This window comes from Anomaloglossus baeobatrachus, chromosome 1, assembly GCF_048569485.1.
Source record: "Anomaloglossus baeobatrachus isolate aAnoBae1 chromosome 1, aAnoBae1.hap1, whole genome shotgun sequence".
NCBI lineage: Eukaryota > Metazoa > Chordata > Amphibia > Anura > Aromobatidae > Anomaloglossus > Anomaloglossus baeobatrachus.
In genome coordinates this window covers 800,175,217-800,203,211 of record NC_134353.1, presented here as the reverse complement: position 1 = coordinate 800,203,211, position 27,995 = coordinate 800,175,217, and the positions used below count along the sequence as shown (strand labels likewise).

The following is a 27,995-nucleotide window of genomic DNA, read 5'->3' as shown; positions in this document are numbered from 1 at the left end:
CTGAAAACCGTTCAACATGAACAACATGTGTACCCGCAAACCAACCAAAAAATCCCGAAGGACAACAGGGCGGGTGCTGGGTCTCCCAATAAGAGCTAGAAGAAAAGGAATTTACGGTAAGTAACAAAATTCCCTTCTTCTTCAGCGCTCTATTGGGAGACCCAGACGATTGGGACGTCCAAAAGCTGTCCCTGGGTGGGTAAAGAAATACCTCATGTTAGAGCTGCAAGACAGCCCTCCCCTACGGGGAGGCAACTGCCGCCTGCAGGACTCTTCTACCTAGGCTGGCGTCCGCCGAAGCATAGGTATGCACCTGATAATGTTTGGTGAAAGTGTGCAGACTCGACCAGGTAGCTGCCTGGCACACCTGTTGAGCCGTAGCCTGGTGTCGTAATGCCCAGGATGCACCCACGGCTCTGGTAGAATGGGCCTTCAGCCCTGATGGAACCGGAAGCCCAGCAGAACGGTAGGCTTCAAGAATTGGTTCTTTGATCCATCGAGCCAGGGTGGCCTTAGAAGCCTGCGACCCTTTGCGCTGACCAGCGACAAGGACAAAGAGTGCATCCGAACGGCGCAAGGGCGCCGTGCGGGAAATGTAGATTCTGAGTGCTCTCACCAGATCTAACAAATGTAAATCTTTCTCATACCGATGAACTGTATGAGGACAAAACGAAGGCAAAGAGATATCCTGATTAAGATGAAAAGAGGATACCACCTTCGGGAGAAACTCCTGAATGGGGCGCAGCACAACCTTGTCCTGGTGGAAGACCAGGAAGGGAGCCTTGGATGATAGTGCTGCCAGCTCAGACACTCTCCGAAGAGATGTGATCGCTACCAGAAAAGCCACTTTCTGCGATAGTCTAGAAAGTGAAACCTCCCTCAGAGGCTCGAAGGGCGGCTTCTGGAGGGCAACTAGTACCCTGTTCAGATCCCATGGATCTAACGGCCGCTTGTACGGGGGTACGATATGGCAAACCCCCTGTAGGAACGTGCGCACCTTAGGAAGGCGTGCCAAACGCCTCTGAAAAAAGACGGATAGCGCCGAGACCTGACCTTTAAGGGAGCCGAGCGACAAACCTTTTTCTAACCCAGATTGCAGGAAAGAAAGAAAGGTAGGCAATGCAAATGGCCAGGGAGACACTCCCTGAGCAGAGCACCAGGATAAGAATATCCTCCACGTTCTGTGGTAGATCTTAGCGGACGTGGGCTTCCTAGCCTGTCTCATGGTGGCAACGACCCCTTGGGACAATCCTGAAGACGCTAGGATCCAGGACTCAATGGCCACACAGTCAGGTTCAGGGCCGCAGAATTCCGATGGAAAAACGGCCCTTGGGACAGTAAGTCTGGTCGGTCTGGGAGTGCCCACGGTTGGCCGACCTTGAGCTGCCACAGATCCGGATACCACGCCCTCCTCGGCCAGTCTGGGGCGACAAGTATGACGCGGCTGCAATCGGATCTGATCTTGCGTAGCACTCTGGGCAAGAGTGCCAGAGGTGGAAACACATAAGGGAGCCGGAACTGCGACCAATCTTGCACTAGGGCGTCTGCCGCCAGCGCTCTTTGATCGCGAGACCGTGCCATGAAGGTTGGGACCTTGTTGTTGTGCCGTGACGCCATTAGGTCGACGTCCGGCACCCCCCAGCGGCGACAGATTTCCTGAAACACGTCTGGGTGAAGGGACCATTCCCCTGCGTCCATGCCCTGGCGACTGAGGAAGTCTGCTTCCCAGTTTTCTACGCCGGGGATGTGAACTGCGGATATGGTGGAGGCTGTGGCTTCCACCCACATCAGAATCCGCCGGACTTCCTGGAAGGCTTGCCGACTGCGTGTCCCCCCTTGGTGGTTGATGTATGCCACCGCTGTGGAGTTGTCCGACTGAATTCGGATCTGCCTTCCTTCCAGCCACTGCTGGAAGGCTAGTAGGGCAAGATACACTGCTCTGATTTCCAGAACATTGATCTGAAGGGTGGACTCCTGCCGAGTCCACGTACCCTGAGCCCTGTGGTGGAGAAAGACTGCTCCCCACCCTGACAGACTCGCGTCTGTCGTGACCACCGCCCAAGACGGTGGTAGGAAGGATCTTCCCTGTGATAATGAGGTGGGAAGAAGCCACCACTGCAGAGAGTCTTTGGCCGTCTGGGAAAGGGAGACTTTCCTGTCCAGGGATGTTGACTTCCCGTCCCATTGGCGGAGAATGTCCCATTGAAGTGGACGCAGATGAAACTGCGCAAACGGAACCGCCTCTATTGCCGCCACCATCTTCCCGAGGAAGTGCATGAGGCGTCTTAAGGAGTGCGACTGACTTTGAAGGAGAGCCTGCACCCCAGTCTGTAGAGACCGCTGCTTGTCCAGCGGAAGCTTCACTATCGCTGAGAGAGTATGAAACTCCATGCCCAGATACGTTAGTGATTGGGTCGGTGACAGATTTGACTTTGGGAAGTTGATGATCCACCCGAACGCCTGGAGAGTCTCCAGTGCAACATTCAGGCTGAGTTGGCATGCCTCTTGAGAGGGTGCCTTGACCAGTAGATCGTCCAAGTAAGGGATCACAGAGTGTCCGTGAGAGTGCAAGACTGCTACCACTGCCGCCATGATCTTGGTGAACACCCGAGGGGCTGTCGCCAGACTAAATGGCAGAGCTACGAACTGAAGATGGTCGTCTCCTATCACGAAGCGTAGAAAGCGTTGGTGCTCTGTAGCAATCGGCACGTGGAGATAAGCATCTTTGATGTCTATTGATGCTATGAAATCTCCTTGAGACATCGAGGCAATGACTGAGCGGAGGGATTCCATCCGGAACCGCCTGGCGTTCACATGCTTGTTGAGCAGTTTTAGGTCCAGAACAGGACGGAAGGAGCCGTCCTTTTGGAACCACAAAGAGATTGGAGTAAAATCCTCGCCCCCGTTCCTGAGGGGGGACAGGGATCACGACTCCTTCTGCTCTTAGAGAGTCCACCGCCTGCAGCAGGGCATCTGCTCGGTTGGGGTGTGGGGAGGTTCTGAAGAACCGAAGTGGAGGTCGAGAACTGAACTCGATTCTGTACCCGCGAGACAAAATGTCTGTTACCCACCGGTCTTTGACCTGTGACAGCCAAATGTCGCAAAAGCGGGAGAGCCTGCCACCGACCGAGGATGCGGAGGGAGGAGGCCGAAAGTCATGAGGTAGCCGCTTTGGAAGCGGTTCCTCCATTTGCTTTCCTGGGGCGTGAGTGAGCCCGCCAGGAATCTGAGCTCCCTTGTTCTTTCTGAGTCCTTTTGGACGAGGAGAATTGGGCCTTGCCCGAGCCTCGAAAGGACCGAAACCTCGACTGCCACTTTTTCTGTTGAGGTTTACTTGCTCTGGGCTGTGGTAAGGAAGAGTCCTTACCCTTGGACTGTTTTATGATTTCAGCCAATGGCTCACCAAACAGTCTGTCTCTAGATAATGGCAAGCTGGTTAAGCATTTTTTGGAACCAGCATCTGCTTTCCAGTCCTTTAACCACAAGGCTCTGCGCAAAACCACAGAATTGGCGGACGCCATAGCGGTACGGCTCGTAGATTCTAGGACAGCATTGATAGCATAGGTCGCAAACGCAGACATTTGCGAAGTTAGGGACGCCACCTGCGGCACTGCTGGATGTATGAAAGCATCCACCTGTGCTAAACCAGCTGAAATAGCTTGGAGTGCCCACACGGCCGCGAATGCTGGAGCAAACGACGCGCCGATAGCTTCATAGACAGATTTCAACCAAAGGTCCATCTGTCTGTCGTTGGCATCTTTAAGTGAAGCGCCATCCTCTACTGCGACTATGGATCTAGCCGCAAGCTTGGAAATTGGGGGATCCACCTTTGGACACTGGGTCCAGCGTTTGGCCACCTCAGAGGGAAAAGGATAACGGGTATCCTTAGAACGTTTAGAGAAACGCTTGTCTGGATGAGCGTCGTGTTTCTGGATCGATTCTCTGAAGTCAGAGTGGTCCGAAAAAGCACTTAATTTACGCTTGGGATACAGGAAATGGAACTTCTCCTGCTGTGCAGCTGCCTCCTCTGCAGAAGGGGCTGGGGGAGAAATCTCCAACAGTCTATTAATTGCCGATATAAGGTCATTAACCATGGCGTCACCATCAGGGGCATCCAGATTGAAAGGAGCCTCAGGATTAGAATCCTGATCACCGTCCTCAGTCTCATCACCGAGAGACTCTTCTCGCTGAGACCCTGAGCAGTGTGATGACGTGGAGGGTCTTTCCCAGCGAGCTCGCTTAGGCTGCCTGGGACTGTCATCTGAGTCAGAGACTTCAGCCTGTGATGCTTGAGACCCCCTTGAAGTACGGATTAGTTCCAACTGAGGGGGACCGGAGAGCATAGACACAGCAGTGTCCATGGTCTGAGTAACTGGCCTGGACTGCAAGGTCTCCAGGATTTTTGACATAGTCACAGACATTTTATCAGCAAAAACTGCAAAGTCTGTCCCCGTCACCGGGGCAGGGTTCACAGGCGTCTCTGCCTGGGCTACCACCACATTAGGCTCTGGCTGACGAAGTGCCACTGGGACTGAACATTGCACACAATGTGAGTCTTTGGAGCCTGCCGGTAGATCAGCCCCACATGCAGTACAAACAGTGTACACAGCCTGTGCCTTGGCACCCTTGCGTTTTGCGGATGACATGTTGCTGCCTCCTCAGAGCAGTACAGGGTGTCCAGCCAAGAAGCGACCTTACAGTGCAACTATATATATATATGGTACTAAGAAATAAGTACACTAATATAACACTGAGGCACTAGTGGGGCCAGCACTAAAGTGCAGCTTACCGCCCGCTTAGGAGCGGGTGTGTGGTCGCCGAAATCCCTTTAGTCTGGGTCTCCCAGAGCCTGCTGCCTTTCCCCAGCCAGACCGCATGTGTAATGGCTGCCGGCGTCCTTGTGGAGAGGGGGGGCGGGCCCTGGGCGTATACAGACGAAGAGCGGGAAGCCTGCTTCCCACTGTGCCTAGTGAGAGGGCTGGAGCATGTAAATAAAGCTCCAGCCCTCGGCGCTGCCAATTGAGCAGCGTCTCTCCCCTACCCTGATTGACAGGGTGGGGGCGGGAACGAAGCGGCGCTAGGCCGCAGAAGCCGGGGGCTAAAGTTAGAAGCGCCGCCGCCGTAAAAACGCGGTCGGCGCAAAGTCCCCGGCGCACCACAAGTCGCAGCTGCGCCGCCGCTCCAGTAGCGGTCGGCGCAGTAGTTCCCAACATGTAACGTCACTCAGCAAAGCTGCAGTGACCTAACCCCAGCGCACAGCGCTACTGTCCCCGGCGCGCTATAACGCTCAGCAAGCCTTGAGAGTGTCCGTGCCTGCCAGGGACACAGAGTACCTGAAAGTTGCAGGGCCATGTCCCTGAACGGCACTCCCGCTCCAAATCCAGCAGGTTCTCTGGGTCTGTGGATGGAGCCCGGCCTCAGGGCTTGGAGGCCGGTAGGATCCCACTTCCACAGAGCCCTCCAGGGGATGTGGAAGGAAAACAGCATGTGGGCTCCAGCCTCTGTACCAGCAATAGGTACCTCAACCTTACAAGCACCACCGCGGGTGAGAAGGGAGCATGCTGGGGGCCCCATATGGGCCCTCTTTTCTTCCATCCGATATAGTCAGCAGCTACTGCTGACTACAAACAGTGGAGCTATGCGTGGATGTCTGACCTCCTTCGCACAAAGCAGAAAACTGGTGAGCCAGTGATCCCACTGGGGGTGTATAGCCAGAAGGGGAGGGGCCTTACACTTTTTAGTGTAATTGCTTTGTGTGGCCTCCGGAGGCAGTGCTATACACCCAATCGTCTGGGTCTCCCAATAGAGCGCTGAAGAAAAGAGGGTAAGGAGATATCCTGATTGAGATGAAAGGGGGATACCACCTTAGGGAGAAATTCCGGAACCGGACGCAGAACCACCTTGTCCTGGTGAAACACCAGGAAGGGGGCTTTGCATGACAGTGCAGCTAGCTCAGACACTCTCCGAAGTGAAGTGACTGCTACTAGGAAGACCACCTTCTGCGAAAGGCGTGAGAGAGAGATATCCCTCATTGGCTCGAACGGTGGTTTCTGAAGAACCATCAGCACCCTGTTCAGATCCCAGGGTTCTAACGGACGCTTGTAAGGAGGGACGATGTGACAAACCCCCTGCAGGAACGTGCGTACCTGTGGAAGTCTGGCTAGGCGCTCCTGAAAAAAGACAGAGAGCGCAGAGACTTGTCCCTTAAGGGAGCCGAGCGACAAACCCTTTTCCAATCCGGATTGAAGGAAGGACAGAAAAGTGGGCAAGGTAAACAGCCAGGGAGAAAAACCCTGAGCAGAGCACCACGACAGGAATATTTTCCACGTCCTGTGGTAGATCTTGGCGGACGTTGGTTTCCTAGCCTGTCTCATAGTGGCAATGACCTCTTGAGATAATCCTGAAGACGCTAGGATCCAGGACTCAATGGCCACACAGTCAGGTTGAGGGCCGCAGAATTCAGATGGAAAAACGGCCCTTGAGACAGCAAGTCTGGTCGGTCTGGTAGTGCCCACGGTTGGCCGACCGTGAGATGCCACAGATCCGGGTACCACGGCCTCCTCGGCCAGTCTGGAGCGGCAGTCGGCCCTGATCTTGCGTAACACTCTGGGCAACAGTGCCAGAGGAGGAAACACATAAGGGAGTTGAAACTGCGACCAATCCTGAACTAAGGCGTCTGCCGCCAGAGCTCTGTGATCTTGAGACCGTGCCATGAATGTCGGGACCTTGTTGTTGTGCCGGGACGCCATTAGGTCGACGTCCGGCGTGCCCCAGCGGCAACAGATCTCCTGAAACACGTCCGGGTGAAGGGACCATTCCCCTGCGTCCATGCCCTGGCGACTGAGAAAGTCTGCTTCCCAGTTTTCTACGCCCGGGATGTGAACTGCGGATATGGTGGAGGCTGTGACTTCCACCCACAGCAGAATCCGCCGGACTTCCTGGAAGGCTTGCTGACTGCGTGTCCCGCCTTGGTGGTTGATGTATGCCACCGCTGTGGAGTTGTCCGACTGAATTCGGATCTGTTTGCCTTCCAGCCACGGCTGGAACGCCTTTAGGGCAAGATACACTGCCCTTATCTCCAGAACATTGATCTGAAGGGAGGACTCTGTCTGAGTCCAAGTCCCCTGAGCCCTGTGGTGGAGAAAGACCGCTCCCCACCCTGACAGGCTCACGTCCGTCGTGACCTTCGCCCAGGATGGGGGCAGGAAGGATTTCCCCTTCGACAGAGAAGTGGGGAGGAGCCACCACTGAAGGGAAGCTTTGGCTGCCCGAGAAAGGGAAACGTTCCTGTCGAGGGACGTCGACTTCCTGTCCCATTTGCGGAGAATGTCCCATTGAAGTGGGTGCAGATGAAACTGCGCAAAAGGAACTGCCTCCATTGCTGCCACCATCTTCCCTAGGAAGTGCATGAGGCGCCTCAGGGGGTGTGACTGACCTTGAAGGAGAGATTGCACCCCTGTCTGTAGTGAACGCTGTTTGTTCAGCGGAAGCTTCACTATCGCTGAGAGAGTATGAAACTCCATGCCAAGATATGTCAGTGATTGGGCCGGTGTCAGATTTGACTTTGGAAAATTGATGATCCACCCGAAACTCTGGAGAGTTTCCAGAGCAATGTTCAGGCTGTGTTGGCATGCCCCTTGAGAGGGTGCCTTGACAAGGAGATCGTCTAAGTAAGGGATCACCGAGTGTCCCTGAGAGTGTAGGATTGCCACCACTGTTGCCATGACCTTGGTGAAGACCCGTGGGGTTGTCGCCAGGCCGAAAGGCAGTGCCACGAACTGAAGGTGTTCGTCCCCTATGGCGAAACGCAGGAAGCGCTGATGCTCTGGTGCAATCGGTACGTGGAGATAAGCATCTTTGATGTCTATTGATGCCAGGAAATCTCCTTGGGACATTGAGGCGATGACGGAGCGGAGCGATTCCATCCGGAACCGCCTGGTTTTCACATGCTTGTTGAGCAGTTTTAGGTCCAGAACGGGACGGAAGGATCCGTCCTTTTTTGGCACCACGAACAAGTTGGAGTAAAAACCGTGACCCCGTTGCTGAAGAGGAACCGGGATCACCACTCCTTCCGCCTTCAGGGTGCCCACCGCCTGCAGAAGAGCCTCGGCTCTGTCGGGGGGCGGAGATGTTCTGAAGAAACGAGTCGGAGGACGAGAGCTGAACTCTATCCTGTAACCTTGAGATAGAATGTCTCTCACCCATCGGTCTTTTACTTGTGGCAGCCAGGCGTCGCAAAAGCGGGAGAGCCTGCCACCGACCGAGGATGCGGTTTGAGGAGGCCGAAAGTCATGAGGAGGCCGCTTTGGGAGCGGTTCCTCCGGCGGTCTTTTTAGGACGTGACTTAGACCGCCATGCATCGGAGTTCCTCTGATCTTTCTGAGGCCTTTTGGACGAGGAAAATTGAGACCTGCCCGCGGTCCGAAAGGACCGAAACCTCGATTGTACCTTCCGTGGTTGAGGTCTGTTTGGTATGGACTGGGGTAAGGATGAATCCTTTCACTTGGATTGTTTAATGATTTCATCCAATCGCTCACCAAACAAGCGGTCGCCAGACAATGGCAGACCGGTTAGGAACTTTTTGGAAGCAGAGTCTGCCTTCCATTCACGTAGCCACATGGCCCTGCGGAGTACCACCGAATTGGCGGATGCCACCGCCGTACGGCTCGCCGAGTCCAGGATCGCATTAATGGCGTAGGACGCAAACGCCGACGCCTGAGTGGTTAAGGACACCACTTGCGGGGCAGATGTACGAGTTACTGCATTAATCTGCGCCTGACAAGCTGAGATAGCTTGGAGTGCCCATACGGCTGCGAATGCTGGAGCAAAAGACGCGCCGATAGCTTCATAGATGGATTTCAACCATAGTTCCATCTGTCTGTCAGTGGCATCTTTGAGTGAATCCCCATCTTCCACTGCAACTATGGATCTAGCCGCCAGTCTGGAGATTGGAGGATCCACCTTAGGACACTGAGTCCAGCCCTTGACAACCTCGGGGGGGAAGGGATAACGTGTGTCCTTAAGGCGCTTGGAAAAACGCTTGTCTGGACAGTCTCGGTTTTTCTGGATTGCCTCTCTGAAGTCAGAGTGATCCAGAAACATATTTAATGTACGCTTGGGAAACCTGAAACGGAATTTCTCCTGAGAAGCAGACTCCTCAACTGGAGGAGCTGGGGGAGAAATATCCAACACCTGATTGATGGTCGCTATAAGGTCATTCACAACTGCGTCACCTTCAGGTGTATCTAGGTTGAGAGCGGCTTCAGGATCAGAATCCTGATCTGATACCTCCGCTTCATCCTCCAGAGAGTCCCCCTGCTGGGACCCTGAACAGTGTGATGAAGTGGAGGGAATTTCCCAGCGACCCCGCTTGGGCGGCCTGGGACTGCGGTCCGTGTCAGAGACCTCATCCTGGGACCTATGGGATACCCCAGGGGCACTTTGCTGTTCCAATTGAGGAGGACCAGGGGTCCAGGATTGGATAGTGCCCGGGGCCTGAATCACCGGTCTGGACTGCAATGCTTCCAGTATTTTAGCAGACCATTTATCCATACTCTCAGACAGTTTGTCAGCAAAGGCTGCAAACTCCGTCCCTGTCACCTGGACAGTGGTAGCAGGTGGTTCCACCTGGGCCACCAGTCGCAGAGGCTCCGGCTGAGTAAGTGCCACAGGGGCCGAGCATTGCACACAATGAGGGTCAGTGGAACCTGCCGGTAGTACAGCTGTACATGAGGTACATGTTGCAAAGTACGCCTGTGCTTTGGCAACCTTGCTTTTTGCGGATGACATGTTGTCTCCTCTGAGAACAACCAGGAGGGTATATAGCCAAAAATCAACAGAGCGACCGTACAGTGCAAATGTATAGCCTATAAGCTGTATAAATATACACTTCGGTACTCAGTGGGGCCAGCACCACAGGTGCTGCTTACCGACCGCTCAGAGCGGTTGTGTGATCACCAGATTCCCTGCCTGGGTCTCCCTGTGTTGTCTCTCCTCTCCAGCGTCTGAATCGCTGACAGGAATGGCTGCCGGCGTTCTGTGGGGAGGAGGAGACCGTGGGCGTGCCAAGAAAAGTGCGGGAATCTAGTGCCCCAGTGTACTGAGTGAGGAGGGAGGAGGATACTAATGTATGCTCCAGCCCTCAGCGCTGACGATCTGTGCAGCGTCCCGCCCTTCCCCTGACTGGCAGGCCTGTGGGCGGGAATATACGACACTAGGCCGCAGAAGCCGGGGACTAAAGTTATAAGCGCGGTCGGCAATAAGCGCGGCCGCGCGGTAGATCCCGGCGCACTAACACACCCAGCAGTGCTGCAATGTGTATGTCACAAGCGCTCCATGCGCGGTAGTCCCCGGCGCACTAACACACCCAGCAGTGCTGCAATGTGTATGGCACAAGCGCTCCATGCGCGGTAGTCCCCGGCGCACTAACACACCCAGCAGTGCTGTAATGTGTATGGCACCAGCGCTCCATGCGCGGTCCCCACGGGGACACAGAGTACCTCATAGTAGCAGGGCCTTGTCCCTGACGATACCCAGCTCCTATCCTGCAGATTCCCAGGGGCTGCGGAGGGAGCACGGTCCCAGTGCCTGGAGACCGATCCAGATCCCACTTCACCCAGAGCCCATTAAGGGATGGGGAAGGAAAACAGCATGTGGCTCCTGCCTGTGTACCCGCAATGGGTACCTCAACCTTAACAACACCGCCGACAAAGTGGGGTGAGAAGGGAGCATGCTGGGGGCCCTGTTATGGGCCCTCTTTTCTTCCATCCGACCTAGTCAGCAGCTGCTGCTGACTAAGTTGTGGAGCTTATGCGTGGATGTCAGCCTCCTTCGCACAAAGCATAAAAACTGAGGAGCCCGTGAGCACGGGGGGTGTATAGGCAGAAGGGGAGGGGCGTTACACTTTTAGTGTAATACTTTGTGTGGCCTCCGGAGGCATAGCTATATACACCCAATGGTCAATGGTCTGGGTCTCCCAATGGAGCGACAAAGAAAACCCAAATTGTTAAAAAGAAAAAAGGTTAACATTAATAGGGGTGCCCAAACTTTTTCATATGACTGTAAGACGTACTATTGCGTCCAATGTTAGAAAGAAGATAAAGGCAGATTTACAGGGACAGATTTCTGCCAACAATAGGCGTAGATTACCAATAAAAGAAGCTAAAGAGGACCGGTCTTCACGAAATTATAATATAAAGTAAAGACATGGCTGTAATTGGTGAAGAGATCTACTTTGATGTTCTTCTTTAATCACCATTTGAAGTTATCTGCTGATTAGATTACGGTGCACAGGGGCTGGGCTGTACACTGGGCCTTCTCCTCCCTGTCTGTGATTTCCCGGACCCTCTGTCTGCCTCCTCTATTTGAAATCTCAGCAGTGATTTGTCATTCACAGCCCGGAGGCAGATGGAGGAGTAGAGAATCACAGACAGGGAGGAGAACACCCAGTGATTAGCTGCCAAATAATCATTTTACTCATTCAAAGCCTGAATGGTGCCATATTTACACAGGCCAGTGATCTGGAATGATCAGGGATGATACAATGATATCAAACATGTATAAAACGTCTGGTGAAATATTATAACTAGTACTAAGCAAGTAAAGAAATCATTTATTGACTCCAAATACCTGATCTGTACTGCACTGATAAAAGGGCAGACCATGAGAATAACCTCCTGTATCTGGTCTCCTGAGCGAGCGCAGTTACAGCATTACATTTATAGCTGTATTTATGACTACTAGGATATAGGTCTTGGCTGTGCTGAAGATTAAATCTTTTCTCAATTGCTGATTACAAAAATGTAGGGGCAAAGTTAACATGACTGTAAGGTTTACTAAACGGGTTTCACAAATGAAGCTTTGTGTCTGGTCATAAAGAAGCAAATAGGAGGACTGCTAAAATCCACATATCCACAAGTATCTGTAAGGGAGGGATAGACCCTAGCGTGAAAAATGGAAAAATAAGGGTGAGCCCCCACAGTGAGGCTGATATTGAGGCCATGGGTGCACAATTTTATTCCATATGTACACAGTCATTGACTGTCTCAGGTTGGCAGATTGTAGGCCATGAGGTCAGATACACGGTGCGGTCTCACCCTAAAGCCGCAATCAGACGTACGGGATTTGTCACATACACAAAACCAGTTTCAGTTTCATGTGGGTTTTTCATCTGCTTTTCATCAGCGTTTGGTCCATGTGTTATTAATGAAATAAACAATAAATAAACAAAGAAAAACCTTCTCCTATCCATCACAAAGTTAATCACTGATGGCACACGGACTGCACGCTGATGTCACTCGTGTGCTGTTGTACCGCCCCGGGTCTCGGCCGGCTGCCGAGCCGCTCGGATCCGTGCTCGTCGGTGGGTGGCTCGAGCTCCTCACGGACCTGAGGGTCACGTCGCTCTGAAAGGGGTTGGCGCTACACATAGGGACTTTGGTGGGGAGGTCCACGGCCGTAGCCGCGGTTGTTTGTAGGGGATTTAAGTTCGTGACGGCACCCACAGGTTGTGGTGAATGGATGGACACCACCGCTGCCGTTGACTAGGCTCCCGGGGATGGTTTTGCGCAGCTTGGTGTTGACCCCCTCCATGGGTAGGGGGATGATGGTCCCGGGGAGCCCGAGGGAGGTGCTGAGGCGAGGGGATGGATGCGTGCTGGGGTGTCGGTGCGGTGCGGTGCGCGGCCCGAAGGCACTGTTGTACTCATTATGACAAACACGCTGGAGTCTCTGGTAAACCAAACAAGATGGTGAATGGTGCCCGCAGCCGGCTGCAGTTTTCCCCTTATCAGGTTGGTGGTTTCTGCCTTTCTCCTGCACCTCACTTATGTAGAAATCACGACTCCTATGCCTGAGCAACGGTAGTCCGCTCCCCGGTTTGATATGTGTCGGGAGAGCCCTCTTTGCCCGCAGACGCTGGCGCCTCGGGTCTCTATGCCTGGGCGGTGGCTTTACCCCTATCGTTGGACTGTTGTCTTCAGTCAGGTCTTATGTGGGAAAGGTCCTAAAGTCCACTCCTCAATCAGTTGATTTGACTTAGCCCGCTTGTTTCTGGGCCTCATGCTGAGTCTGAGTACCCCTCCTGGTACTCCGGTTTCCCATCAGTTCCCCGGTTCGGTACCGGCGGGCCACCGCCCGTCCCCGGTCCCTACGGTTTCACCGGCTGTAATCCCAGCTCCTGCAGGCGGCCACCACCATCTGCCTCCTTGCCAGAGGTGACTGGGCTCCAACCCAGCCACCAGATGTAGCCTATGGCAGACCTAGACGCAGGTCTGCCCTTGAACTTCACTCCACTCCACTTCACTGTCAAGACTCAACTCCTCTCTCTACTCCCCACGGGGAACTGCACTGTTTTCCCGCCTCAGGGCCTGTGAACTCCTCTGTGGGCGGAGCCAATCGCCTGGCTCCCCCCCCCCCGGTGTGAACATCAAACCCGGAGGGAGGTGACAAGGGTTTTGTAGTTTGGCTGCTGTCACCTTACTAAGGGGAGTGTGATACTCACGCCCCTGTGAGTATGGGACTACCTGTGACAACCTGGCTAGTCCAGGGCATCACACTGTCAGTCATTTTCACGGATCCATAGACTTGTGTTGACACACAGTGCAGAGAAAATATGGACATCCGACCAGTCCCGTAGACTATAATGGGTGTTTTATCCATGAAAAACACAGACAGAACATGTATGTAAAAACCATATGTCTGAATGAGGCCTAATATAGCTAGCATGACAAAAGAAAACTCATATATCAATCCTCAGGCCCACTTTTATACGCTTTCTAATATTACACCCAAAAGTTGGACTTCTAGTGATCGTTCCCTCTATTCTTCACATTGTATGATAAAATAAGGATGGATAATTGAAATACACTTACTTACGGATTTCTTAGCCACACTCCAGGCGTCTTCAGGAATGTTGTGGTACTGGATCAATGTGTTCTGGAGTTTTGTTGACTTGGATGGTACATCAATCTGGTCCTCCATATTGCTAAACTAAAACAAAAGAAAAATATAAGAGGAAATATACAAAACTGTGATGTCACTATGTCCATAGTCTATAAAACGGGAGGTGAGTAATAAAATCATATTGTAAGATATTACTCAACTACTGTATATATATTTTTAGGAGAATGTGCGGTGTGTAACGCACAATGCTTTCAGGGGTTCAGAGATAAACATGTGACACCAGAGTACACCATGGCCGAGGGTTTTTTCAGTGTCCCCGGACATTACAGAAAAATTGGGATCCTGGCTGAGTGTGTGGTATTACCTTAGTGATACGAAATTGCAGACCGCATGCTACCACTTGACATGGCAGTCCAGGACCAGAATGTCAGTAAGCGGTGTCAGGGTATGTGGCATCATTTGCAGGGGCAGCGTCTGAACATCAGGTACCATGACACTGCGCACTGACACTGTGCTCTGTTCTGTTGCCAGCTCATTACTACTGAACTGAGCCAGCAAAACAGAGCATGCTGTCATTGTGCAAATCACACATTGACAGCGCACAGAGGCAGAGAAGAGACAGAACAGCCCCTAAAATGAGTATCACTGAGGACTCTGCGTTTCAGGGATGGGGAGAGTGTGTGGCATTGACTGCAGCCTCTGCCCCCTGATGACGCTTTGTTTCAGGGAGGGGGCAGAGTGTGTGGCATTGACTGCAACCTCGGCCCCCTGATGACGCTTTGTTTCAGGGAGGGGGCAGAGTGTGTGGCATTGACTGCAACCTCGGCCCCTGATGACGCTTTGTTTCAGGGAGGAGGCAGAGTGTGTGGCATTGACTGCAACCTCGGCCCCCTGATGACGCTTTGTTTCAGGGAGGGGGCAGAGTGTGTGGCATTGACTGCAACCTCGGCCCCCTGATGACGCTTTGTTTCAGGGAGGGGCAGAGTGTGTGGCATTCACTGCAGCATCTGACCCCCGATGATGCTTCGCTTGAGTATCGCGGCATGCACTGGGATTCACAAATGAAGCACCCTCAACAAGAAAGTAGCTAGTCAGTGTAGTTAGGGAACCATACAGAATTTTTAATAAAAGTATACCATGTTTTTCCAAAAATAATACCTCCACCAAAAATAAGTCCTAGCAGGGATTTTCAGCATGTTCGGAACAAGGCTTAAATATAAGCCCTACTCCAAAAATAAGCCCTAGTCACGGTTCAATAATGAAGTGTCCAAGGAGCTAAAAAAGTTAATGATACTGCAGGACACTTCATTATAGACAGCAGGCATCCCGCAATCACACTCACCAGACGCCGAGCAGAGGACCTGCAGTGAATGCACCCCCACACACACAAACATCGGATCACACACACATCAGATCCCGCACACACTCACCACATCCAGCGACACCGATCTCTTCTTGCTGGCAGAATCCTGAGAGGTTGTGAGGTGGAGCGCAATGACTTGCTGCAATGCTTGCTTACAGAAAATGCGACACGTGACTTTCTCCCATCGTTCCCTGGGGCCGGAAGCATTCTGTAATGCTGGATGTGATGAGAGAATGATCTGATGTGTGTGTGATCTGATGCGTGTGAGTGTGTCGGCCAGAAGCAAAGCAGGACAGCGTGCAGCACCCACCGGAGATCACAGGAGGACCTGGGAGCCACGCAGACGTCCGGGTCTAGTAAGTTTGAGTCTCCTGGTAATTGGGAGGGACTGCTTTTTTTTTGGGGGGGGGTGTAAACTTACCCCCAACCATGTTTCTCCAAGAATAAGACCCCCTCCAAAAATAAGCCCTAGTGCTTTTTTTGGGGTGCAAAAAAAGTACAAGACAGTGTCTTATTTTTGGAAAAACATGATATTAGAAATTTAAATTTCAGCATTAAATAGATAGGGATTTAGATTAATATTTGTTTAGCCTTCGGAACAGCTCTTTAGGTATTTTTGAGTGTTATCAGTTTGGTCAGATTCTAAGTTTTCACCATCAAAGTCGAAGTTTGGACAGAGATTAATCAGTTTTTCTTGGATGAAAAAAAAATGATTGTTTCTTTCTCAAGCTTCTCATATCAAACAGTCGATGACAAATGGCAGCACTCGGATGACGTCCTATTGGCGTCCGATTTTTGCTGAATGTATAGACTACCATTGTTGGGTTTGATCCAACACTAGGGTCAATATCAGAGAAGTGTCTGTGCTTTTGTGTGGACAACTCAGTCTGAGGAAACAAATCGGACATGTAAGCTACCCAACTGCTGTCTGTAAAAAACATTGAATAGCACTCGTGGGAGGAGAACTGACATCTGAGAGTGCCCTAACGATGACTGTCACGGTGTGATAAACTGGCATGCATTGGAGCGTCACAGTTGTCACCTCTGTCACATCTCGGTGTCACATCGTCACTATCATGGCTTCTGTTAACAAAGGAGCCATAACAGGTACAGTACAGAATGACAAGAGCTATTTCTTACAGATCCCATTGGTATCAAACTAAGGCCAGAATCACACTTGTGAGAGACTCGCGCTAGTCTCGCATCGCATCACCCGGCATGGCCGCACACTCCCCAGACAGGAGCGGGATGGCAGCATGTATTTCTATGCAGCTGAGAAGCTCCTGTCCGGAGAGCATCAGGCCGTGCCGGGTGATGCGATGCGAGACTCGCGCGAGTCTCTCACAAGTGTGACTCCAGCCTAAGATCATCACGCACCAGGCAGCAGCCACGCCGGTTCTCACACACCAAGCAGTAGCCACGCCGGTTCTCACACACCAAGCAGTAGCCACGCCGGTTCTCACACACCAAGCAGTAGCCACGCCGGTTCTCACACAACAAGCAGTAGCCACGCCGGTTCTCACACACCAAGCAGTAGCCACGCCGGTTCTCACGCACCAGGCAGCAGCCACGCCGGTTCTCACACACCAGGCAGTAGCCACACCGGTTCTCACGCACCAGGCAGCAGCCACACCGGTTCTCACACACCAGGCAGTAGCCACGCTGGTTCTCACACATCAGGCAGTAGCCACACCGGTTCTCACACACCAGGCAGCAGCCACACCAGTTTTCACGCACCAGGCAGTAGCCACACCGGTTCTCATGCACCAGGCAGTAGCCACACCGGTTCTCACACATCAGGCAGTAGCCACACCGGTTCTCACACACCAGGCAGCAGCCACACCAGTTCTCACGCACCAGGCAGCAGCCACACCAGTTCTCACGCACCAGGCAGCAGCCACACCAGTTCTCACGCACCAGGCAGTAGCCATGCCGGTTCTCATACACTAACACATGGCGACAAAAATATCCCAAACCTTTGTGCAAAGGAAAGAGAGGAAACAAAATAGATGAGTACAGCAGATTCAAAACTCACAGTCACCAGCACAATGTACAGATCAGACCTTGTCCTGACACTGGAAACTTTCAAATATTTAAAGGGATGTTCCATTTAAAAAAAAAAAAATGGTCTACAGGCATGTAATGCTTAGGAGCAATACGTACCTACTGAACCTTTGTTGCTCCAGTGCTGATTGTCCGCTGCTCTTTTGTTTACAGGGCTGCAGCGATGACATCCTGTCTACGATGTATGACCACCACAGACCATCACTGGGCTCAGCATTCATGATCAGACATGAGACAGCCGAGTCCAGTGGTTGCCTGTAGTCATCACCACCACAGAGGCAGCTATGGAGCAGCAGAGGCTCAGACACGCAATTAATGGTTGTTCTGTTACTTCACAGCAGTACCTGCCTGAGGACTAATCTTGTGTGAAACTGAACAAACCCTTTAAACAATTACATCCATACATTCATCATCTCCTCTCTCTCTCGCTCTTCATTGACATATATTGGGCCGGATTCCGGATCGGATCCGAACTTCATTGTCAACCCGCCAATGATCCGGACCCGGATTATTAACGATCCGCTCAACTCTACTCCCCAGCTAATAAATAGTGTCCTCAACAGGGACGGACATGTCATTGGTGCCAGAAGTAACGGGGCCAGCTTCAACCTCCAAAACAGGAGAATAGTACGATATGAGGAGGTATGGAGCACAGAGGGGCCACACATTGTTCTTGTACAGGGGCCTCTTCTGTCTGTGTCCACTGCTGGCCCTCAGATTGGAGACTGTCAGCAGGAAAATAAATCATTCTCAATGAAAATGTAAGAGTAAAGAAATTGTGCAGAAGAATACCTGAACATCTGGATTTAGCAAGAGACTAATATACGGAGTGGATGGAAGTTGTGATCGCTATTGGCCCTCTTACAATGGTGCACTGTCATGTTTTCCATTCTTGTTGATGGTTTTGCTTTCAGGTGATGCTGTTACATTATACTGTATATACTGTAATGTGTGGTGTTATATACTGTAGTATTATATTGTATATATTATATTGTATAGTGTTATTATACAGTATCATACATAATGCTTTCTATATATAATACCGTATATCTGATATTGTGCAATGTTGTTATATTGTGTTATGTGATGTTACAGTGTATAGTTTTATTTCCATGTTCCCCTACAGTCAGGACCCCCCGGGCACAGTCAGGACCCCGCCAGGTACAGTCAGGACCCCCCGGGCACAGTCAGGACCCCCCCGGGCACAGTCAGGACCCCCCGGGCACAGTCAGGACCCCCCAGGCACAGTCAGAGCTTTCTCTCATATGTTCTGCCATATACTGTAATGGTAGATGGGCCAGCGGCGCACACAGACAGCAGAAAGCCTCTGTACAAGAGCAGTATATGGGCCCTTAGTAGCCCAATAGCTCATCATGATGTACAATTCCACTTGCTTTGGAGGCGGATCTGGCCTGTTACCTATTGGACAGCTGCACAGGTTCCACCCCTGAGATTTGCCCCTGCACAGGTTCCACCTGTGAGATTTGCCCCTGCACAGGTTACACCCCTGAGATTTGCCCCTGCACAGGTTCCATCCCTGAGATTTGCCCCTGCACAGGTTCCATCCCTGAGATTTGCCCCTGCACAGGTTCCACCCTTGAGATTTGCCCCTGCACAGGTTACACCCCTGAGATTTGCCCCTGCACAGGTTCCACCCCTGAGATTTGCCCTTGCACAGGTTCCATCCCTGAGATTTGCCCCTGCACAGGTTCCACCCCTGAGATTTGCCCCTGCACAGGTTCCTGGATGCCAGGATATAAATATTGTATGTATGTCTTCTGTAAATACAATGTATCAGGCATTAAGGGCATTACAGTGGCCCAGTGGTTAGCTCTGTTACTTTGCACAGCTGGGGGGTCCTGGGTTCAAATCCCAACAAATATAACATCTACAAGGAGTTTGTACGTTCTCCTCGTGTTTGCTGTGTTTCCTCCAGGTTCTCCAGTTTCCTCCCACACTCCAAAGACAAATATAGCTTATGGAGATTGTGAGCCCCGATGGGGACAGTGATGATAATGTCTGTACAGTGATGATGTATGTAAAGCGCTGTGGAATATAAAATCGCTAGACAAGTGTGCCGCCTGGATCCGGGAGTTGCTGCTACTGTGGCTCGAGGGTCTCCGGACCCGGGGGCTCGCGGCCACTCTCAAATGAAAAGGGGCTATTTACAGAGGCGAGAGTTTGTGACGCCACCCGTGGTTCGCAGTAAAGGGGAGTACCGCCGCTGCCGATGGGAGTACCCGGGAGAGATGGAGTGGGGGCAGCCAGATAACGTTTCCCTCCACGGGTAGGGGAGGTCCTGGGACTCTGGGTTGGTGGAACGCTGGTGCAGGGGAGTGCAGGGCTAGTGGAAAGCAAGGGAGAACCATGTACTCAGGCAGCATCGGTGATGGAAAGCAGACTCTGACAACAAGGTAAATCAAGTCTCTGGGTGCCGCTGCCCTCTTGGGGGAGCCCGTCTGGGTATCAATCCCCTATAGTACTGCCAGGTGGTCCGGAGCCTGCCTCCGTGCACAAATTAGAAGTGTTCTGGTGGCGCACTGGCGTAAAGCTGTCCGGGCACCGCTCCCTACTTGTTGGTAGTGGAGCTGTGCTCTCAAGGGCTCACTCTTGGCATTGCTGTGGGCTGCTTGGGTTGGAAAGCTCTATCCCCCTCGTTGCGCTAGTGCCCCTGATCTCTGAGCTTCTTGGGGACAATCCATAAAGTCACTATCCTCCGCAGGTTAATTGCCGGGTTGCCTGAAGCTACTCCCCGACCTAGGGTCCTGTACCCCCCCGTGCTTTCGACCCGGACTGGTGATTAGACTCGAGTTGCTGACCGTCCTCAAAGACTAGGTCTAGGCACCCAGCCTCAATACCCTGCGACCGGGTCTCCGACTCCTTGACTCCCGTCTGCGACGCAACCTCTAACTCCCAGGGAGCCACACACTCCCCCAGCTCCTCACTACTCGAGAGCTACCACTCTTCTGTAGGGAGCTGCTACTCCCTAGCTCCTCACTCTCTGGGAGCTACTTCTGTTCTCCTCTACTTCACTCCCACCAGTCTGCCTGACCCCTAGGTGGACGGCTTTATTCCAGCTCAGCAGCCCACTGGTGTGTCTGACAGGCTGTGGTGTGAGGTGTGGTTGGGATTTGGATGCGGATGGAGGCAGTACTATAGGATTGGGAACCCAGAACCATGGAGGGTTGAGTCCTGCACTAAGAGGTAAAGAGCGTGCAGTACCCTGTGACGACCTGACCACTGTAGTCCAGGGGCGTCACACAAGCAAAGGAAAATAAATAAATGAGACTGGAGCCGCATGATGGATTATTGCCCTTTTTCTTACATCACCAGATTGCGGGATGTATGAGCGCTATATGTCCTGGATGACAGCGCTGAGCGATGAGTCGGACGTTTCCCCCTACCACAGACCAGATGATCATTGATGAGGATTATAATATAGATCTGATCATTATCAGTGATTATTCGGGCTACAGAGGGAGCTCTTATAACACCCTGCACCCCGTTATATGGACCATTGTCACATTGTGCCATGAATTAGCGGCTGCTCACAGATATGGAATTGGTTTATTTGTAGGGACATCTCACATCAGCAGATACATACCACAGAGAAATAGGAAATACCAGTCGCTGCCAGTGATACGGATGACTGCGGACACTCAACATCCGGACCTCCTCTCACCTCCGAGCCTCCTCACCCCGGACCTCCTCAACCCCTGGAACTCCTCACCCTCCAGATGTCTCACCTCCCAGACCTCCTCACCCTCTGGACCTTTCACCCCCTGGACTTCCTCACTTTCTGGAACTCCTCACCACCTTGACCCAATCACCCACTGGCCCTCATCACCTTCCAGACCTCCTCACCCGCTGGACCTTCTCCCCCTCCGGACATCCTCACCCACTGACTTCTTCACCCTCCAGACCCCCTGACCTGCTGGAACTTCTCACCCTCCGGACTTCTTCCCCCTCTAGACTTCCTCACCCACTGACTTCTTCACCCTCCAGAATTATTCACCCGCTGGACTCTCTCACCTTCCGGACCTCTTCACTCCCCCGCCAACCTTTCTCACCCCCCCAATCCCCTCACCCGCTGGACTTCCTCACCTGCTGGACCTCCTCACCCTCCGGAGCTTCTTACCCCCGGACCTCCTCACCAGCCAGACTTCTTCACCCGCTGGACCCTCTCATGCTCCGGACCCACTTACCCTCCAGACCTCATCACCCCCTTGACCTCCTCAGCCTTCAGACCATTTCACCCTCCAGCCCTCCTCATTCCCAGGACCTCCTCACCCAGTGGACCTCCTCACCTTCTGGACCTTCTCACGATCAGGGGCACCTCACCCTGTGGACCCACTCACCTACTGGACCCACTCACCTACTGGACCTCCTCACCCTCAAGACCTCCTCACCCTCAAGACCTCCTCACCCTCAGGAGCTCCTCGTCTGTTGGACCATCTCACCTCCGGACCCCTCAACCCCCAGACCTCCTCACCCTCCGGACCTCCTCACCAGCTGGACGTCTTCACCCCTCGGAGATCCTCACCCGCTGGCGCTTCTCACCCTCCGGATGACAGCTGTAGTAGTGCGCACTGTATCAGCAGTTTCACTATTAGCCAATCACAGCGTACAGTCATTCATAGGGTGTAACCTGACCGAGCGTTCAGCCTATCAGAGGAGATGTGCAGTCACAGCGTCCCCGGGGTGGGCGGGGCTGTGCGCCGCTCAGCATCTCCCTGTGATGCTTTGGAGGTGACGGTGCTGTGCTCAGCAGTGAGTAAGGTCCTGACAATGGCGGCGCTCGGTGCGGTCACAGCGCGTCATCCTGTCCTCCGGCAGCGTCATGGCGGTCACAGCGCAGGCAGCTGATGTTACCGGCGGGAGTGTGATCCGCAGAGCTGTGGGAAACTGCCCTGAGGGCTCCCAGGAGCGGATCACACGGCGGGTGCTGAGCCGTGATATAGCGGATAGTGGATAGCGCTGAGGGCACACCTCACATCTTCTCATGCCGCCGCAGATGCGATCAGGCTCACGGTCACACTGGAGTATGGCATCCGATGACGATGCTGAAGTTGGTTTCTTATTCGTCAGTTTCTTATTCGGCAATTTAGTTTTTTCAGTTTTTTATGCATTTATCAACAAAAATGACACATCACAATAATAAAATACAATGCACTGATGCGCCCTAATATACATACACTCAAAACCAGCTGCGAAAATTATACAACTGGCAAAAAAATGGGCATCAAAGTGGGCACCAAAGTGTGTTAGTGAAAGGGTTAAATGGCTTTGGGCCACTGATCTAACACACCAATTGCCTATCTAGTGATGCCTCTAATCAAACTCAAGTGTCTCCAGCCTGGCCCAAAGGGGTTCTGGGCATCAAAACTGGCATCAAAGTGGGCACACAGCCAATTTTCACAGATTTGAATAAGTAACCAGTGTTTTTGAGGGGTTAAATGGCTTTGGGCCACTGATCTCACACCACATTTTCATACCTAGTGATGCCACACATCAAATTCAGATCACTCCAGCCTGGCTCACACAGGCTGGAGTGATCTGAATTTGATGTGTGGCATCACCAGGTATGTAAATGTGGTGTGAGATCAGTGGCCCAAAGCCATTTAACCCCTCAAAAACACTGGTTACTTATTCAAATCTGTGAAAACAGGTTTTGCCCACTTTGATGCCAGTTCTGATGCCCAGAACCTGTTTGGGCCAGGCTGGAGTGATCTGAATTTGATGTGTGGCATCACTAGGTATGTAAATGTGGTGTGAGATCAGTGGCCCAAAGCCATTTAACCCCTCAAAAACACCAGTTACTTCCTCAAATCTAACTGGGGTTTTGCACACTTTGATGCCAGTTCTGATGCCCAGAACCTGTTTGGGCCAGGCTGGAGTGATCTGAATTTGATGTGTGGCATCTTTAGGTATGTAAATGTGGTGTGAGATCAGTGGCCCAAAGCCATTTAACCCGTCAAAAACACCAGTTACTTATTCAAACCTGTGAAAACTGGGGTTTTGCCCACTTTGATGCCAGTTCTGATGCCCAGAACCTGTTTGGGCCAGGCTGGAGTGATCTGAATTTGATGTGTGGCATCACTAGGTATGTAAATGTGGTGTGAGATCAGTGGCCCAAAGCCATTTAACCCCTCAAAAACACCAGTTACTTATTCAAATCTGTGAAAACTGGGATTTTGCCCACTGTGATGCCAGTTCTGATGCCCAGAACCTGTTTGGGCCAGGCTGGAGTGATCTGAATTTGATGTGTGGCATCACCAGGTATGTAAATGTGGTGTGAGATCAGTGGCCCAAAGCCATTTAACCCCTCAAAAACACTGGTTACTTATTCAAATCTGTGAAAACAGGTTTTGCCCACTTTGATGCCAGTTCTGATGCCCAGAACCTGTTTGGGCCAGGCTGGAGTGATCTGAATTTGATGTGTGGCATCACTAGGTATGTAAATGTGGTGTGAGATCAGTGGCCCAAAGCCATTTAACCCCTCAAAAACACCAGTTACTTATTCAAATCTGTGAAAACTGGGATTTTGCCCACTGTGATGCCAGTTCTGATGCCCAGAACCTGTTTGGGCCAGGCTGGAGTGATCTGAATTTGATGTGTGGCATCACCAGGTATGTAAATGTGGTGTGAGATCAGTGGCCCAAAGCCATTTAACCCCTCAAAAACACTGGTTACTTATTCAAATCTGTGAAAACAGGTTTTGCCCACTTTGATGCCATTTCTGATGCCCAGAACCTGTTTGGGCCAGGCTGGAGTGATCTGAATTTGATGTGTGGCATCACCAGGTATGTAAATGTGGTGTGAGATCAGTGGCCCAAAGCCATTTAACCCCTCAAAAACACTGGTTACTTATTCAAATCTGTGAAAACAGGTTTTGCCCACTTTGATGCCAGTTCTGATGCCCAGAACCTGTTTGGGCCAGGCTGGAGTGATCTGAATTTGATGTGTGCCATCACCAGGTATGTAAATGTGGTGTGAGATCAGTGGCCCAAAGCCATTTAACCCCTCAAAAACACCAGTTACTTCCTCAAATCTAACTGGGGTTTTGCACACTTTGATGCCAGTTCTGATGCCCAGAACCTGTTTGGGCCAGGCTGGAGTGATCTGAATTTGATGTGTGGCATCTTTAGGTATGTAAATGTGGTGTGAGATCAGTGGCCCAAAGCCATTTAACCCGTCAAAAACACCAGTTACTTATTCAAACCTGTGAAAACTGGGGTTTTGCCCACTTTGATGCCAGTTCTGATGCCCAGAACCTGTTTGGGCCAGGCTGGAGTGATCTGAATTTGATGTGTGGCATCACTAGGTATGTAAATGTGGTGTGAGATCAGTGGCCCAAAGCCATTTAACCCCTCAAAAACACCAGTTACTTATTCAAATCTGTGAAAACTGGGATTTTGCCCACTGTGATGCCAGTTCTGATGCCCAGAACCTGTTTGGGCCAGGCTGGAGTGATCTGAATTTGATGTGTGGCATCACCAGGTATGTAAATGTGGTGTGAGATCAGTGGCCCAAAGCCATTTAACCCCTCAAAAACACTGGTTACTTATTCAAATCTGTGAAAACAGGTTTTGCCCACTTTGATGCCAGTTCTGATGCCCAGAACCTGTTTGGGCCAGGCTGGAGTGATCTGAATTTGATGTGTGGCATCACTAGGTATGTAAATGTGGTGTGAGATCAGTGGCCCAAAGCCATTTAACCCCTCAAAAACACCAGTTACTTATTCAAATCTGTGAAAACTGGGATTTTGCCCACTGTGATGCCAGTTCTGATGCCCAGAACCTGTTTGGGCCAGGCTGGAGTGATCTGAATTTGATGTGTGGCATCACCAGGTATGTAAATGTGGTGTGAGATCAGTGGCCCAAAGCCATTTAACCCCTCAAAAACACTGGTTACTTATTCAAATCTGTGAAAACAGGTTTTGCCCACTTTGATGCCAGTTCTGATGCCCAGAACCTGTTTGGGCCAGGCTGGAGTGATCTGAATTTGATGTGTGCCATCACCAGGTATGTAAATGTGGTGTGAGATCAGTGGCCCAAAGCCATTTAACCCCTCAAAAACACTGGTTACTTATTCAACTCTAACTGGGGTTTTGCTCACTTTGATGCCATTTCTGATGCCCAGAACCTGTTTGGGTCAGGCTGGAGTGATCTGAATTTGATGTATGGCATCACTAGGTATGTAAATGTGTTGTAAGATCAGTGGCCCAAAGCCATTTAACCCCTCAAAAACACCAGTTACTTCCTCAAATCTAACTGGGGTTTTGCACACTTTGATGCCAGTTCTGATGCCCAGAACCTGTTTGGGCCAGGCTGGAGTGATCTGAATTTGATGTATGGCATCACTAGGTATGTAAATGTGTTGTAAGATCAGTGGCCCAAAGCCATTTAACCCCTCAAAAACACCAGTTACTTCCTCAAATCTAACTGGGGTTTTGCACACTTTGATGCCAGTTCTGATGCCCAGAACCTGTTTGGGCCAGGCTGGAGTGATCTGAATTTGATGTGTGGCATCTTTAGGTATGTAAATGTGGTGTGAGATCAGTGGCCCAAAGCCATTTAACCTGTCAAAAACACCAGTTACTTATTCAAACCTGTGAAAACTGGGGTTTTGCCCACTTTGATGCCAGTTCTGATGCCCAGAACCTGTTTGGGCCAGGCTGGAGTGATCTGAATTTGATGTGTGGCATCACTAGGTATGTAAATGTGGTGTGAGATCAGTGGCCCAAAGCCATTTAACCCCTCAAAAACACCAGTTACTTATTCAAATCTGTGAAAATTGGCTGTGTGCCCACTTTGATGCCAGTTTTGATGCCCAGAACCCCTTTGGGCCAGGCTGGAGACACTTGAGTTTGATTAGAGGCATCACTAGATAGGCAATTGGTGTGTTAGATCAGTGGCCCAAAGCCATTTAACCCTTTCACTAACATATTTTGGTGCCCACTTTGATGGCCATTTTTTTGCCAGTTTTATAATTTTCACAGCTGCTTTTGAGTGTATGTATATTAGGGCACATCAGTGCATTGTATTTTATTATTGTGATGTGTCATTTTTGTTGATAAATGCATAAAAAAACTGAAAAAAATAAATTGCCGAATAAGAAACTGGACGAATAAGAAACCAACTTCAGCATCGTCATTCGATGTGAGGGTAATGAGCTGCCTGATTCATTAACATTGGGCGAGTACGATGGAAGATACCCTGTAATTGCGCTCATCCAATTCCTGCTCATGTGACCCCGGCATTGCACTCACCATCTTCTGTCACCGCGCTAGTCGATCTCTGGTAATATGTAACCTGCTGGCAAATCCAGTGTTTCATGGAGCGCCGGTCACAACTCAATACAAGTCTATGGGAGCCTTCTTCTGGCCTCATAGAGATGCATTGGGATCTTTGTTCTGGCCTCATAGAGATGCATTTGGATCTATGGGAGCCTTGTTCTGGCCTCATAGAGATGCATTGGGATCTTGTGATGTAACTTCTAATTTCCGGCCAGTCAGAGTGATGCCGAAAAAATGACAAAGATGCTGGAACGTAAGTATAAGACCGGGGGCTTAGATTTAAAACGCCACTCCAGTGCTAAAAAAAAAAAAAAAAAATGCTGGAGTGGTGCTTTAAGGCTGAGGCCACATGGAGATTAGTGCGAGTCCTCGCATGATACTCGGCTCACGCTCGCACACAGCGGGAGCCGAGTGTCATGAGACTGTGGTCCAATCGTGCAATCAGACCACAGTTGCGGAGGAGAGGGACGGATGGGAGGAGGGGAGGGAGGGATGTATCTTCCTCTCTCCTCCATTCCCGGAGGATGCGAGAATCGCACTACTCTCGCATTACACCAGTGTAATGCGAGTGCAGTGTGATCTTTCGCCCCATAGACTTGTATGGGTTCGAGTAAAACAGGATCGCATTGCACCCGCAGCATGCTGTGACTGTTTTCTCGGTACAATTAGGGCTGAGAAAATAATCACTCATGGGAGCCGGCACATAGAGTAATATTAGTTCAAGTGGAATGCGATTTCTTTTTATCACTTTCCACTCGCTCCGTATTACTCGCTTTGTTTGCTGACCCTAAATCTACAATTACTAGAACCAGTGAAAACTAGTAATCACCTATTCACAGGATTAGTGATCGCTCATTGATCGGTGGAGTCCGGTCGACCATCAACTAGATTTTCCTCTTGTTGCTCTCAGTGTTCTGTGCATTTTTTCCTGTCTTTTTATGTTGCCCCTGCAACTCATAGTCTTCATGTCAGTGTCTTCAATAAAATGGCGCCTGAGATTGCGGTACACGCACATGCGACTCTGGCGCCATTTTAGGCCTGCGCCACACATCCGTGCCTCCGGCACGTGTTTGTCATTTTTTACACGTACCGGCGGCACGGAGACATGTACAGCAATGCTACCCTATGGTAGCAGGCACACACACGTAAAACCACACGGAACGTGTGTCCGTGTGCGTTTGTACGTGTGTGCGATTTTCAAAGCGCTGACATGTCAGTGTTTTCTCCGGCAGCACGGGTGTTACACGGCCCGCACCCGTACCACACGGGTGTAGTGTGGATGCGGTCCCGTGTGACACGCGCCGGAGTAAACACACATGTCAGGGAAAAAAATAAAAAACATTAACTCACCTTCTCCAGCCCTCCTGT

At 51.3% G+C, this 27,995-nt stretch overlaps 1 protein-coding gene across 3 annotated transcripts in view; it reads right to left on the bottom strand.

The window, feature by feature from the left end:
• The window catches only part of STARD4 (StAR related lipid transfer domain containing 4), a 50,878-nt gene extending 28,629 nt beyond the window's left edge, over window positions 1-22,249 (bottom strand). Inside the window, exons 1-2 of one of the 3 annotated variants that reach the window (XM_075325015.1) lie at window positions 21,839-22,249; window positions 13,876-13,989 (exon numbers count right to left, since the gene is read on the bottom strand). In XM_075325015.1, the coding sequence (XP_075181130.1) occupies window positions 13,876-13,980 (105 nt within the window). In that variant the 5' untranslated portion in view covers window positions 13,981-13,989; window positions 21,839-22,249. Of the gene's footprint in view, window positions 1-13,871; window positions 13,990-20,933; window positions 21,337-21,838 lie in introns of those variants that run through there. The other 2 variants (XM_075325016.1, XM_075325017.1) reach the window with 2 other exon arrangements.
• Between the last annotated feature and the right edge of the window lie 5,746 nt (window positions 22,250-27,995).